Source organism: Cyrtonyx montezumae, unplaced genomic scaffold (genome assembly GCF_038088225.1).
Source record: "Cyrtonyx montezumae isolate F1298 unplaced genomic scaffold, pur_monq_1.0 scaffold_3, whole genome shotgun sequence".
Lineage (NCBI taxonomy): Eukaryota > Metazoa > Chordata > Aves > Galliformes > Odontophoridae > Cyrtonyx > Cyrtonyx montezumae.
The window spans coordinates 85,148,585-85,165,054 of record NW_027072034.1 but is presented as its reverse complement, the minus strand read 5'-3'; the positions used below and the strand labels follow the sequence as shown (position 1 = coordinate 85,165,054).

The 16,470-nt window shown below is 39.8% G+C and overlaps 1 protein-coding gene across 1 annotated transcript in view; it reads left to right on the top strand.

Moving 5' to 3' along the window:
- The first annotated feature begins 925 nt into the window (after positions 1-925).
- Positions 926-16,470, top strand: part of WARS2 (tryptophanyl tRNA synthetase 2, mitochondrial) — a 38,544-nt gene continuing 22,999 nt past the window's right edge. Inside the window, 2 exon segments of the mRNA XM_065742221.1 lie at positions 926-964; positions 966-1,079. Of these exon segments, the coding sequence (XP_065598293.1) occupies positions 926-964; positions 966-1,079 (153 nt within the window).

Sequence of the window (16,470 nt, the reverse complement as noted above, 5' to 3'; positions counted from 1 at the left end):
AACATTAATACTTCATCCTTTGTATGTTATCACTGAAACCCACAGAGCTTTTCTCTTTATCAGTTTGCTTGAAACCAAGATCTGGTATATTGGTTGATTATAACATTATAGCTATTTCTATTTAGGAGGTGCTGCAAAGCTTTCCCCTTGGTAATTGCATACTGGAAAGAAGTTTCTTTTTTAAGTTTTTCACAGTTGAAAAACAGGCAGCATCTCATGGTCACATCCTCTCAGCTTTCTTTACAACTGCCTGAAGCCATCTGCCTCCTCATCATCCCCCTCCTCACTGGACTGTTTCGACAGCCCTACCAGCTTCCCTCAGTATCCAGCAAAGCCGTTGTAGTCCAGGACTAGCAAATCACCTGCACCTTGCTATTTTCCAGTTCTCTCTCTGATGTCTCACACACCCCAAGCAGCCTCACATGGTTTTGGCCAGTAAACGCTCACCAAAACTGGCTGTCATTTCTGCTGAAACATAAAACTAAACAAATCATCAGTCAGAGATGGGCGTTGTTCATGGAAGTTTCCTAGCTTAAATTGAAGCCAGTAATCACAGTGATGATACAAGAGATGATAAAAATTACAGTTGTTGGATTCACATTAAATTGAACACCTGGAGGTGTTTAAGGAACGTGTGGATGTTGTGTTGAGGGAAGTGGTTTAGGGAGTGCTATTGGTAATTGGTGGTTGGACTGGATGATCTTGTAGGTCTTTTCCAACCTCGGTGAATTGGGGATTCTGTGACCTTGCAAAGCAACGTCTTTACATTTTATGTTGTAGTACAGTATCAGGAAATAAAAGTAGGTCTACGATCCAATGCGCTGTAAAGATAGCGCTTTAAAATGTAAAAATGCGATCAACCGCCTGCAAGATCGCCTCACCCCTTCAGGGGCTCTGCCCACAAACTGCCCCTCCAGGTCTGCGCATGCGTATTCCACACAAGCGCCTCAGGAGGACGCCAAGCGCATGCGCCGACGTTTCCGCGCTTCTGGCCTTATTCACTCCCGCCCCTTCCCGCTTTCGCCATGGTGACACCGGGCGGCATGATCCGGGCCCTACACCGCGGGACCCTCGCGCAGGTAACGGCCTGCCGCGCTGCCCGGACATTCCCGGCCTCAGGCTGCGAGCTTGCAGCACCGACCACTCCGCCACCTCCCCGCGACCTTCGGTGCGCATGCGCGGGGGCCGAGGGGCGGTGCGGCCTCTTCCGGCAGCCCGCCTCCAGGCGGCACCTCGGGCGGGCTCGGGGTGCTGTGGGGCTTCCTGCGCGGCGGCGGGAGTATGCGGGTGCGCGAGAGGCTAAGGCAGCGAGGGAACCCTGCGGGCACGCTTGCTAGCCCTGCCCGCGCTCGGTCGGTGGCCTGGGGTCCCTCCAACTCTGGAGCGCAGCTGGACGGCACTGGTCCTTCCGTGTTCCGGAGCGTTACCTCCGGTTGTCAGAGCTGCGAGCAGTTGTCTTCCCCAGCTCGTAGCACGTCGCTACGTGATCTTTAAAGGCACTCCCTAATTCACATGATTTAGTGATTCTCTGCTTAAATCCCTTAATGAATTTTGAGTGTAGCCATAAGGAATTTTGTTATTCCTCCTATGTTCTTTTGGTATACAGAAGTAACTGATTGTATCTGGGAAAGGAGCTTGTCAGTTGCACTAACTGCATTTGGAGAGATTCCCTAAGCAATCCAGGCGTGCAGGGAAGCACCCAGTGAGAATGTATTTTGTAGGTATCTTCCTTCATAAAGTTTGCTATCTATGAGATGTTTGCTTTAACAGTTTCATTCTTTATGCAGCTTGTCATCCAACATTACAACGAGCAAAAGAATTAATATATTAAAAAAAATCTCATATGGATAATACTAATGTTGCCTCATTGCAGGGAATATTTGTTTTCTCTAGCTGGACATGTGGCTTTTTCATGAAAATGATGTTCATATATCATCCAAATCTGGACTGGTATTCTGTGTTTCTGTAATGGAACGCTTCCTCTAGAATAGATGTCAAGGCAGGTGCTTTTCAGGTTGCTTGTGAGCAGAAGTAGGAAAAGCAGAAGATGAAATATGACTTTCATTTTCTCATTTTTGACACCTCTGTGGCCGTGCAGCAAGTGTATCTATTACTCTCAACTATATAATTCTGAAAACTTAAAGCCAAAAACACAGTAATATACAAAAAGATTGTGTATATTTTAGTAAGTCTGAGTAAGTTGCAAGCTGAAGAGATGATTGAATGATTTCAGAACTATGATTTTTAAGGTTACACTTAAAAAAGGAGAGCATAGTTCAGTTGCTTATCAACATAGTTAATGGCATGCAAATGCACTTGACTGCCCTGTTTGGAAAGGGGCAGTCTGAAGGCAGAATGGGATAGAAAGGAGGAGAATCTGTTATCCCATAGAAAACTTACATGAGTAGTATTTCATTTAGTAACTGAAGGCTTTCTGTGGTTTACTGGAGGTTACTATGGGTGAGAAATAAGGCTTTCACTTATATTTTAGATTTTGTTGTTTCAGAATTAGTTTCTGTATACGGATACTCTGAAGAGTCTTGACATGGGATACTCAATAAGCTTGTTAGCTGTTTCTGTTCCTTTAGGTGCTTTGATTTTACCTAAATCTTCCCAGCTTTATAACACTTCAAGTTTTGAATAGAGTGTCCCTGTATTTTCCACATTACGCAAATGCAGATCTTACAAAGATCCCTCAAACAACTTCATTTCTAGAATAGGAACTCCAAAGCCACATGAAAAGTAGTAAAAAGGTTTGTAATATCCATCTTCCACCAGTATCCATTCACTCTCTTAGCGTATAACCTCTCCCGCTGTTATTTAGCTAGCAAAGGCTTGTTTTCTTCTATATAGTAGACAGATGTGTTCAGAGCAGACTTGGTTTTGTTATAGCTGTCCTCTCTGACTACAACTTCTTCGCGAGCTCCAAGTTGCTCATCAGGATCTTTATTCTTTAATCTTTGTATCTTTAATCTGCTGTTACCTTATTTACATGCAGTTTGTGTGTGAGAATGTACTTCCTTTGTATTATCCTTTAAATCTTTTAATTTTAAAACCAAGAAGCTGAGAGTTAGTGTTAACGTTACTTTTTGTCCCCAGACACTCCCTCAAACAGCAGCAGAACTTGAAATTGTTTTTCTGTTTTCAAATTTGCAAGCCCAATATGCTGTGGGCTTTTGTCACTTTCCTCTCACTTTAAGTGCCCTCTTATGGCTATCTGGAATGAATTGCACTCTATTATGAAGAAATTAAAACTGGCTTCCTAATTTATGCTTTTGCTATTGCCAGACTTTGGTGTAGTTCAACTATTGACAGCTTGGAATGCATCATGTATTTTCTGTGTGCTAATGAAGAATATTCAAATTTGAAGCTGGAAATGTGTTTGTCTTCAAGTTTCAGCAGCATATACTTATTGGTGCCCTTAAAGGTTTGATGTTTTAAGCATTGGGCAGTCCAGTCATAGTTATTAGAAAATACAATTTCTGTGATTTCAGGTGTGTTTCACTGTAGTGTGCAGTTCATCAGACTAGATTTATCTGGCGGTGGAAAGCTTTCTTTACCTAGTGTTCTATGTATTTCTACTATACAACTAGACTATGCAATTAATATGCATATTAATAATACCATTTGATGGAAAGATTAATAATATTTGGAGTATCTTGAATTCTAAGACCTTGTTTTTGAATTCCTTAATTTCTTTTCCTCAGTGGGAAACCATTTCATCAAGTTTGTTTCTTTGATAAGACACTCTTAAAAATAGTAGCTAACAGATACATCAAGGAATTACAGATGAAAATTCTCAGAAGTCCAAATAAACTGTCAGTAGGAAAATTTAATGTAAGGTAAGTTACTTCTCAGGTATTGGTGTATGACCTGATAAAACATGAATTAGCAGAGATTTAGTGCTGTTAGCAAAGCTATAGTCGTTGCTGTCAATTGAAGTGTACGCCAAATTGCATCAAATCAAAAGAAATGGACAGAGGTCAAATCCCAGCCTGCAAAGGCTTTCTTTTCTCTAAAAGAAAATCTAACAAAGGTCTTTAGACCTTCATTCCTAACCATAATGGCTACTGATGAAAAAATCTAAGTATGTTAATGAGGTAAACCTATGAACTGTGCATGAACACAGTTCATATGGGAAGAAAATCTCACTTGTCAGCAGTACTACCATTGCCTGGGCTAACTGCTGAGCATTTTTGTACAGGTGTGAACTTAAGCTATTGGACAGCTATCTCTTTTCTTCTCTGTACCCCACAGTGGCCTTCTAATTTGATCAGAGATAAGGCCAGTGGGGACTGTATACATCCCCTTCATATACTGGTTTGACATTTTGATCTACATTTATCTTGCTACAGAGTATATTTGAAACGTACAGTTTACTGCTGATGTTAACTCAGTGAAGTTGAAGAGTTACGAAGTCTTGCTTTTGATTGTAGGTTGCCATGCATCACTAGCTGGCATTCCAGGTTCTTAGCTGGTCTTAAAGCCCATCCATTTTCACTCCCCTGCCACCCACTGACCTTGAACAGCGTGGGAATGGGACATCCCAGGATTCTTGTAGACAGCCTACATCAGTACTTTACCACCCTTTAGTGAAGCCTGCTTTTAGATGTTGTTTGCCTTCCTGAAGGTGTGAGAAGCTTTTGGCACCATATTTCTTTTCTAGTAGCAAGGCAGTCACCACTGATAATGATACTGTAAAAATACTGTAATACCTCCATGACTTTTCATATTGAGAGCATCTTTTAAAGGAAATAGAAACCTTTTATCTTGCTGTTTATTCTCCTAGCCTGGTCTTCCCTCTTTTGTAGGTAAGCTTTCCCTGGCCCTCACACATGATCTATTAGTACAGCAGTTTCACTACTACTAAGCTGTATGTCTGGTGGGTCTTTAGGCTGAAGTTAAACTCTTTGTATAGCATGCTTTGCTCTCAACAAATCCATGTTTGCTGTTGTTTCTTGGCTGTTTTTGAGCCTGTGTATTGTTTTTGGGTTTTTTTTCCCGCTATATTCTAGGGAATTAGAAGTTAATTCTAAGTAGAATTCCTCACAGGCTGCTTCTCTTTTCTTGTAATCTTGGAGACAGGAATGACATTTGTCATTTTTTGGTCTACTGATACTTTGCTAGCCCCCTGTGAACCTCAGCAGTTATGGCCATTATTCTTAGTAATTTAAGAAGAGATCTTCAGACTAGTTGCTGTGATGAAATATAGTTCTTTTTTTGATGAAGTATTATTCTTTCTGTATTCAGGCCACCTGATCACAGTATTGTTACTATGCTGGTTGTATTAATTATTGGTTCTGTTTCATATATTTTAATGAAGGTGACTATGAAAAAGGTATTAAAGATTTAAAAAAATGGAGGATTGTTTTGGAGAAAACCACTAGAATGCCTTTTCATAGATTCATAGATTCATTAGGTTGGAAAGGACCTACAAGATCATCTAGTCCAACCATCCTCCTATCACCATCCCTACCCACTGAACTACTAAATCAGATCCCTTGGCACCTCATCTAAACACTTCTTGAACAGCGCTAGGGACAGTGCCTCAACCACCTCCCTAGGCAGGCCATTCCAGTGCCTGACCACTCTTGCAGAAAAAAAATGTTTCCTCAAATCTAATCTAAATCCTTCCTGGTGCAACTTGTGGCCATTCCCTCTTGTCCTGTCATTTTTTCAGCTTGCAAATTTAATCTTTAATATTTTTATCTATAGGCACCATATAGGTTATAGAGAAAGGCAGTAACTGAAGTCACCACACACTTCTCCTTGAGGACATCAAAGATTGAATTTAAAACTGTAGTTGGATGGAGCTTAATTTTTAGTATCATTCAGATTTATTTTCTTTCTGAATGAAATGCAAACAATTTAAAAGCATTCCCATCTTGAATTTATTGCTGTCAAAAGGGGCACTTATCTACTGAGGAGATTAGTCCCCAGATGTATGTAACAAGCTAACAAGCTATACTTGTACACAGGTTACTGCAGCAGTTCAGCTTCAGAACAGCCTTCCAAGAAGTCATGTACTCAGACTGATGGATGAGCAGAGAGTTGAAGTGCCCACCTTGAATTTGTGATTATGACAGTCCCTGGTGTAGCATCTATTTCTTCCAAAAGCCTGGAGGCAGTGAAGTGCTTTTGACTGAGAAAAACGGTAGCAAAGAACCATGTTGTATCCTGGAGTACAGTATGAGGTTGTTCAATATGTTGTGATCTATGGGACTTTTGGAAAGATCTAAGAGACTTGAGAAATGCTTTCCAAGTAGGAATAGCTTCTATGTGGATTCACGCTCAGAAATTTTTGTTTGTTTTGGTTTGGTTTTGTTTTTTTTTTTTAATTTTGCTCTTATTTCACATTTTCCTGAATTGTAGTCTGCTGTCTATTGTGGATGGGCATAGATATTTGGAGTTCAGTTATTCAGCTCCTCCTGAAACCACCTGGATTTAGTAACATGTTCCAGCCTCTGGATTAAATCTTTAGCATCTTCTGTCCCATTTGGAAAGGAAGTCTTTCCTGATCATAATCACTTGGTTACCTGTACTGAATCCTCTAGAAAAACGGACTTGTCTTTGAGATAGTATTGGAGGTGTTCTGTATGCTGGAATGAAACATTCAGGTTGTGTACCGTTTTCAGAGGGGCACTTGGTTACCTGTACTGAATCCTCTAGAAAAACGGACTTGTCTTTGAGATAGTATTGGAGGTGTTCTGTATGCTGGAATGAAACATTCAGGTTGTGTACCGTTTTCAGAGGGGCAAAGAAGTTAGCATGCAGTTAACATTTTTTAGGTCTTCACTTGATTTGAGAGAACTCAGATTCCCACACAAAGCTATTAGGAATTCCAAGTGTGGAGAATCCTAATTTGCCTTGCTTAATGCTTTGTTTGTAGTAGATTTTGGCTACTGTTATAGCTGCGCAGGAGAGCCCCCCATTATAGGCAGAAATGAAGGGTCTTTGAGGAGTGAACTGGCCCTATTCATTTCCAAAATGGAGTTCTAGCAACAAAGTCTGGCAAATGTAGAATGTTTTAGCAGAAAACAGCTCTTTATTCTAGCATCTTGGCAGAGCTTGGGTTGAGTCCCACCATTCTTTCCCCCTCTGGCTCTCACTTTGAGTCTCTTGGTTGCTTTTTTTTCCTCTTGAGAGACTTCTGTTTTTATTAACTTGTTTTTGCAGAGTGACTTTAATGAAAGATGCTACACTGGCAGCTCTGGATGTTGAAGTTGTGTGTAAATTTCTCTGACGCATATATTGGACAAATGTATTGTGAATTACAGTCTGCAGTGGATCACCTCTGTCTCTAGTTCGCAGACAGGGTATCTTATTTTAAGGCTATTTCATTGCTGGATAGAATTTTCAGTTACTAATAGGGCAAGTGTTGTTCTAGACATTCAACAATTACTTTTTCCATGACACAAGTTGTGGTTTTTCCTGGGACTCTACGGTTAGATGAACAAACATTTTGTGGAGTGAGCTCAAATTACAGCAGAATCAGAAGCTGAAGAAAACTCCAAAATATTAAGTCAGTTAAGTCACCTTAGATCACTGATTTTTTTATTTTTATTTTTTAGTTCTCCTGAGGTTGTAAGTAGTGGATTGAAATTGTTTTCCTTCTATTTGAGCCATTGCTGTCACTGGAGTTCCTAGCTCAGACAAATAGTGTAGAAGATTTTATTGTTTTATGTTGTATCAAGCAAATCTGTGCATTCACTGAACACAGTTCAATGTATTTTTGCCTCTGGGGTTATCCACTTTGAGCACGTGCTGCAGTTCTCCCTATGAGGGAAAAGAGAAATGGGAGTCATATATATAGTTCTACCAGAAATATATTTTTTTTAACTTTTAATTTAAAGAGTTTTTTTAATTGTGGTTTGCTTCCACAGCCTACAGCTGTCACAAGCAGTGCAAAGTTTAAAGCTGACCTCACAGTTTCAGTGATGTCTGCATGACATCTGAATAAAGAGTTAGCGTTGCATGCAAGGACAGCTGAGAGAGGTTTCCTTATTTTCCAGATTGCACATGAGTTATGTTGTGGTGATCTACCAGTATGATGATTTCTTCGTAACCAGGCAGAAGAATCTCAGTTATTCTCCATTTGTATTTAGATGACACTTTCATAGTTGTACAAGTTAGAAATGTTTAATTATACCTGGTTTATAGGTGAGGAGTTTGGAGCCTTACAGTACAAATTAGAAGGTGACTTCAGTACTTCTCGTTGAGCTTTCAAAAAGGAGTAATCCCACTTAGCTGTGTGTCAGTTAGTCAGTTCCCGTACAAGAAAATCCCAAGGTTAGGTAGTGATAAGTTTCCATTTCTGAGGCTCAGAGATCCCGTATAACTAACACTTCTAATTCCCAGAATTATTCAGAAGATTCAGAAACAAAAGTGAGATGAGATTGTGTCTATACTCCCACTCTGTCAGCTGGAGTATTCATAGCTGATTTTGAACCCAATCAGTGCAGTCTTCTCACAATTGCTTCTGTCTGTGACAAACATGATTATACTTTGGTCTTCACAGTGTTATCCTCACAGTCTATATGCTTAACTGTTGATCTCACTTGTAAGGTTATGCACCAGCCTTCAAAAAATTTGAGGTGCTAGTATCTTCTCAACAACTTCTCATCATTTTTTATCTATTGCCAGGTGTGTAGTTTGACATTTGCCATGTAGCTGTGCTTGGAAAAAATGTTTCAACATTTTCATGTTAATAAGTCTCAGTCTTCCAAGTGATCTCACCAAAGATTCAGTTAACAACTATTTCTGATGCTTTTTTCATGCTTATAGATACTCCAGTATTTCTGTCCTTTGGCAGCAAGATTGCTAAATGGCCTGGTTTGAGCTTATACAACAGCAGAAGCAGTTCTTTGCAGGGATTCTTCATTAATCCTTGAAGGTCTCATGGGCATTCTCTTTTCTGCTTACCAGCATTGCTTTTTACATTAACATCAGCAAAGAATTACAGGGAGTTACAAACTTTTGATGACAGAACCACATTATTCTATCCTTCCTAAATATAATCTTTTTATAGCCACATCAAAGTTCCTTTCAAAGGTGGTCTTTGACTTCTGCTTGAATTGGGTTATCCATTTACAAATATTTTTCTTGAAATCACATACTTGCCAAGATGTGGAAAGACTTTAGTTAATAGGCATCCATAGGGTGCTTTCCTTTTGCATGGAAGAACAAAACAGTTTCAGACATTTCAAAGCCTCTTTGTTGCTTATGCAAGGGGAATGAAGGGTCCAGCCCTCTGAATTCCTAACTGAATCTCATTTTGCATCTCTGCTGGCAACAAATTAGCCCATGTAATTGCTACCTCCAAGAACATGTACACTTTCTGCTCTCTGTACATTTATACTGTTGTTTTCTTTGTTCTGTGTTAAGAATATATTCACTTTTGTCGTCTTTGTGGAATTAAAGCAGTGTCAGCATTTGGCATGTTCATTGAGCATTAAGCCAGGTCAGAACAGCCAAAGGTGGCATCTCTTCCTTCAGAGCATCATTTTTACTGTTGGCCATGTTACAAGGCTTGTAAGTCTCTAGTAGAATACACACAAGTAATCAAAGAAGAGTGGAGTATTATGCATCTCTGGGATAACTGCAGTGCAGTCTATTTCATTTACACTGATGTACAAAGAGTACATTTGAATTGGTGAGTTGGCAGTTTGTCTGGTTTCATATGGGCTAGTTTGAGCAATATGGTTTAAGTTAGTGAGGGAGATCACATCTTTAAAACAAGGGAGTGTCACACAGACCCAAAGATCTTTTCACTGGACATTTCTGGGCTCTTGGTGTCTCACAAGTGGGATTGTGACTACAGTATGCTGCAGTGTGGATGGAGTGTGCTGCAGCTATTCTAATCTCACAGGCTATGTTATGCAAACTTCTATGTGCTATTGTACTGCTACAAGCCTTTATTTCTATTGGTTTTGTTTTACATTCTTTACTTGGTTCATGACCAGAGGCAGACTTTTTTTTTTGAACAGCATTTGATTGTACTAGTGACGAAAATGCTAGTGCACATTAGATAGTAAAGATAGAATTATCTTACTTATCTTACTTCTTGTGAGTAAATAATATGCTCTATATACTGAAATTTTCATCAGTTCTAAATTCAATAGATGTTTGCCTGCTTGTTCAAGCACAGGCAGTCGAAATCCAGATACTACATGCATCATATCTTCAACCCTAACTTAAATTAAATTCCTCAGGAAGAGAATACAGCTTCAGTTGGGCATTTAGTCTCAGGGATCAGTCTTTGTACATAAGCTGAAGTGTCAGATGGGCTTCTGTGTTCCTGAACACAGGAACATGCTTTGGCTGCATGCTTTTTTGAGTGCAAGACCTGAGCATGAATGAACCTCCCTGGTTTTGTTCTCCTCATCTATTTTGTACTTTCTGTGGAAACTGCTGAACTTGGTGATACTTGAACCAAGCTCCAATGATTAAAATCAGTCGAACTGAAGTCTCTGCATACTACCTTTCTCACTTAAGAAATGTGGTGTTGTTTTTTAAATGCTGTCAAAGTCCTTGGTAAAATTGATCATTAAGTCTAAAGTATTGAAATGGATAAAGTTATGCTAAGCATTGGCAAGGAGGACCATTTATGGGATCTTCTTTGTGCATTTCTGCACCATTATGGAATTTACTGAGACTCCCACTTTGTCAGGCCGCTCAGGTGGTTTTAAAACTTTGCTTTCCAACCAGTGACCACAACATGAAAGTTGTTAAACAGCTGTGTTAATTGTGGCCCTGTGTGAAATGAAGACAATTTTTTCCTGCTACAGGTAATTGCCTAATAAAATAATGGAGAGGAAATGAATTGCTCTTTGAGTTTCTAGGACAATATTCTCAAGAAACAGAGAAATTACAAACAAACAATATATTTTTTAAAAACATCCCTCTAGTTGTAAGTTGACAGCCTTTGTTTGTATTTCGTAGGGCAATCTTGGCAGCATGCAGACTCTCCTCATTCAAGCAAAATATATAAGAGATATGTTAAACTCAATTTCAGCTAGAGGTCAGAGGAGGAGGAACAGTGATCAGATGTTTTTAAACCATTTGGGTACTAATGTGATCAAAAACATAAAACTTCTCAGTTTTCTCTGAGAGGGAAGATTTAGTTACGGGGATATTTTTCTGCTTTTTTGTTCTTAATACTTAAAATGGTTTTGTCTATTAAAAGCAGATCAATTTTTCATATATCTAATAGCCTGTATTTATAAATACAATATGACCTCACATTTTGATCATGATGTCTGTCTCTTGCAGCAAATCAAGTGCTAATTCTCCACTGGTTATCAGTTTTATTGTATTAGCACACATTTTTGAATATAGGTATCTATTAGACTACAAGCAGTTAAGTGTTAACTAATATTTGGCATCTTTCAATAATACACAGCGTTTTTCAAAGGATATCAGTGTTTAGCTGCTACTTGTGACAAGGCCTTAATTCCCAAATTTTGTTAAATATGAGTAGAAAGACTTAAAACGTGAATTGCCATGCTATCTAGCGTATCTAATAGAGCTCCCTGCCTCCTTGGTCATCTAACTTCAACATTCAGAGGACTGGAGGAGACACGCCAGTGCTCTGGGGCTTCTCCTGTATTAAAATAGAAATGAGCTGTCCTTACGTCTTTATCACTATACCTCATGTAGTATTATCTTACAAAGATTTCACTACTGCAGGCAATCAGAACCTTTTTAAACACTCTTGTGAAATGTTTTCTTACTGTTTATAAAGACTTTTCTACATCTGGTCTGAATCTTTCTTACTGCAACTTAAGTTTATTTTTTCTGATCCTATTAACCGTGATCCCGAAAGTAATATGTTTAAGACTACATGTTTAGGGCTTGTTTAAGATCTCATCTATCTTTGCTCTTCTTTCCAATGGACTAAACCTCAGTTCTCTTAAGCTTCCTCCTCAGTCTTATTTCTGAGGTCTCTCATTAGATTTGGTTACACTTATGTGGCTGTTTTTCTACTGTTCTTTCAAAATATAGGCCCAAATCTTGTCCCACTAATCCAGCTTGAGGCCATCCTTATTCTGAGTAAGGTGAAAAAATTGTCATTTTAATTTGGATTTTAATTCTATCAATGTAAGGACACAATGAACTTTTCCTATAGTTTATTAGCTAGTATTTTCACAGCAGCAAAATGTTAACTCATATTCACTTTCTAAAGTGTTACAAACCCAAGATCCTGTCTGCAATTGCTGCTTATACATCTGCTCTCTTTCCTGTGTTTGTGTAGTTGAATATTTCTTTCTCTTTAGATTCGTGTACTTTTGCCTGATAGATAGCTACTTGATTTTTTTTTGAAAATCTTATTTCTCTGATCAAGATCATTGTCCTTCCAGTTTTCTGTCATTTGCAGTTTTAATGAATACTCTTTATTTTGTCATCCATGTTATCAACGAAGATATTAAAATACTAAATAGCACTGGAACCAGAACAAAATCTTGTGAGATTACAATTGGTATGTTTTTCCACACTCACTGTAAACCATTAGTAAATGCTATTGTGTACTTCTCCTGTCCAATTCCATCCCCTAGCATGTAGTATTTTCTCTAGCAGATGGGCCTACAGGGCAGGACATGTGAGGAGCTGGTATGGTCCCGTGGTGTGTGCAGAAGAGGCTGCAGCTTCTCATGAGGGGAGGAGATGGGCAGCGCTGAGCTGTGCTGTGTGTGACAGGGACAGGGCCCGAGGGAACAGCATGGAGCTGTGTCAGGGGAGGGGCAGCTGGGGGTCAGGGACAGGGTCTGCACCACAGGGTGGTGGGCATGGAACAGGATGCACAGGGCAGTGGGCACTTCCTCAAACTGCTGGAATTCAAGGAGTGTTTGGACATCTCTCTCAGACATAGGGTTTGGGTTTTGGTGGAGCCAGGAGTTAGACTCAATGATCCTTGTGGGTCCCTTCTAACTTGGGATGTGCTATGTCTCTATATACAATAAGTGGTTTGAGAGAAGCTCTTAAGGAGTTAACTGATAGGCTGCTGCCTGTCTTGCACCATTTAAGCCCATGTGCTGCAGCTCTGTGTCTTGTCTGTTCAAAACAGACGGTGCAGGAACAGTGCTTTGTAAGTATGCCCCTATGGGATCTGCCTCTACTTTGAACTGGTGCAGCTATCCTTCCAGTATGAGAGTTGTGCATTAAAAAACAACAACAAAAAAAATAGGACTATTATCACACTATGTCATTGCCAAGAAGTGAGATTGGTGACAGCATTTGGCTCTGTGTGCATCAGTTACATCACTAAGTGCTCACAGAACTTTCCTGTTCTGCCAGTGACCAACCCCATTTCTCGTCCTCAGACCTCTGTGGTCAGCTCTTCTGTTCTTAGGCAGCAGGCCTCAGAGCTGTAGGTTCAGCATCCCCCAGCCAGAGTTTGTGTCACCTGCTCAATTCAGTGCAGGAGGGAAGGCTGAGTGCCCTGGGCCCAGGGGTACCCGCTGTGGAGCGGCAGCAGGAGCTGTGCTGTGGGCAGTCAGTCCTTGTGTCTGCCAGTACAGCTGCCGCGAACACGTTGAGCAGCACGTGGGGCTCATAAAGGCAAATGGGAGAATAGGGCTGTGGGGCGCAGCATACCACATGAAAGGATGCCTTTGCTTAGTCATCTTTAACGAGGCAGCATGAGAGGGCAGCCTAACCCCAACACAGTTACACTGCAGTCTTTTGCTAGCCCTAGAGGGCAGAGTTAAATTTATGGAGTGGGGTTAGTATACGCTGTAAATGTTTCTCCTTTAAATGTGTTTCTCATTTTAAATATAAATATTAAAATCTTACTTGTGTTTAAATACATTTGACATTCAAGGAAGGGGTACCAGGCAGTGCTCTTTAAATCTTAATTTTGTTCTATTTCTGAATGAAATGAGTGGTGAGTTAATCCCTTCTTAGAAGATATTTATCTGAAAACTTGCCCTGGTATAAATACGTTTTCTTTCTGATTTAGTGTTAGCTCTTTAATCCCTAATTTTAAGAATTAAGTATGATGAAATGGCATTCGTACCAGATGAATTAGATGTATTGCATTAAGAGATCAAGATAAATACATTTTAACAGCTTCTGTACCACGCTTGTGGAGAAGTAATTGCTTAAGGGTCAATAAACAAAGAAAACCTGTAGTATGTCGACTGCTTGTAAGGTTCCCTTTTTCATTTTTTTTCTATCTCTAATAACATTAACACTTAAATTGTCCCAATTAGGCTTTAAAATATATGATTTAGCTAGTAAAATCTGACTCTTTTGGGTCCCCTGCTTTTTGCTGCCTAATAGCTGGCTGTAGACAGGTTGCTGCTATGCCAAGATTAACAGGCCAGTGTATCACTTCAGAAACAAGAGCTTTGAAGTTGCAAAGTATTAATGAGAGAAATAAAAAATCCTAGACAGATGCAAGAGTTGCAGTAGTTGGGAACTTGTGTCAGCCAAAGAATTTCTTTTGTCTCCAAGGCTGAGGCAAGCTTTTCATTTTTGTTTCTTTTCCTCTCTTTTTGATCCCTGTTGGGAGGATCTTCATGTTTGAAATTTCCAAATACCTAATTTGTGTGTTTTACTCGTGTCTGTGTTTACTTAATACCTCTCTTTCTTCCCTCTGACTTTCGCGTTTGCTTTTCCTCTGCCAACTTTGAACTTGCTGCAGCTCAGGAGAATGAGGGCTAAATGAACCGCTGCGGATAAAACTATAACAAGAAGAGCAACGTCTGCGAATGATCCTTCGCTGTTTCCTGAGTCGTTCCAGCCTCATTAATCAGTGCTCGAGCTGAGGCGGCTGTGCGGTGTGTTATGTCGCCGGCACAGCAGCTTCTCCGTCCCTTTCCCCCACCCCCTGCGTGCCTACACAGTGGGGAAAACTAGAGAGGGAAGCCATCAATCTTGCCTGTCGTTCATGTCAGCAGTGATTCTCCTCTTGACTTCCTGTTCTTGCCGTCCTGCCCACCACCTGTGTTTAGAATTAGCTCGGATGTTGTGGGCCGCGCTTGGCTCTTCACCTGTTCTGCCCCGACAGCACGGCTATCAAAATAAAGCAGGGGGCTAAATGCTATAGCATGTGAATGGACACCATTCACAGTGGGGTGGGTTGCAGAGGGATTTCTGTTGCAGCTGTTGTTGTATTACAGCTATTGTAATGCTGCCATTGTCTCGCGTGGTAGTGAAGTTTATAGATCTGAAATCCCTTGCTTCTGTTTCAGCCCGAAGGTGAACTTGTGAGTGAAACTTTTTTTTAATTAAGCTAAATTGAAAATATTTGTTAAATGTGTTATACAGCTGCAGAGGTTTATCTCCCATCAGTCAGCTTTCTGGATTAAAATTAGCAATAGAGTCTAAAGAAATCAGTTACTCAGAAGCTATGTTCTACCTTCAGTTTCCTAGAGGGTACAATTAGCTGAAGATTCTTCAGGAGCTGATTTGTATCTCTATATCTGGCCAGTGGGGGGGATCTTGAAAATGTCAGTTTCTCCCCTCATTGAGTACCAGCCCTCCATTGTTCGAGGTTGGCATTCATGTCATAATCTTATGGTCTTTTGTATTTCCCTGTACTGAATGAAAAGGAGAAAGCAGTCCTCTTGGTGGCTTTCTCCAGTCTCCGTGAATGCTTGCCAGTTTTTTCAGTTTTGAAAAACAAGGAAAAGGTGAAAGTAGCATGAGCTTTTCTTAAAATTGTAGCTGTGTCCTCATCTGATGTCATTTCAAGTGCACAATGGCAATATTTATGTGGAGTTATAAAGAAGTGGGCCTTAATACCTATGAATGCTTTTACTTGGTTTTATTGTGTAACTCATTTGAGAAGCAGATGAACTGTGTTATGACTAATTTTACAACATATGTGAGAAGCTGTCTGTTGATCATGCCAGATAGGTATATCTAACTTAAATTCAACTCTCATAGAATTCCTCAAGCTAAAGATGAGCAAGCACAGCCAGGATAATAAGAACTAGCTCACAATTATTTTATCTGCTTGAATCTTTTCAATATGATTCTTAGTGCTTTTAGAGCTTTGAATTGGTTTCTTCTTTTGAGTGGATACAGTTTGAGGCTTCCAAATCACTCATTACTGGATTTTGTGTCTATGCTTTGTCTTCTGGTAGGATGACAGTTCATACTTCCTTGGTTCTCATCCTGAGCAACTAAAAATAAATAAAAAAAAATTTCCTGGTAAAGAATAAATAAAAAATTAATAAAATTAGTAACTTCCTATAATCTTAAAAGAGACAGAGGTGGCTTCTTATATTAATAAATAAAAGAAGAATTACCCTTTTAAGCATTGCAGATGTGGTGCTGAGCTCATGGAAAGAGCCCGTCATCGTTATGGTCAGTGACAGAATGAAATGTTTGCAGTGATGCACTTGTACTTTGCTTTCCACTGGATTTTTAGTTTGGTAAAGACAGTTTTAGATTGTGGTTAGTTGTGCACTTCCATGCTTGTTTCTGAAATAACTTTAAGGTCCTTTCAGAGTAATGTTTACT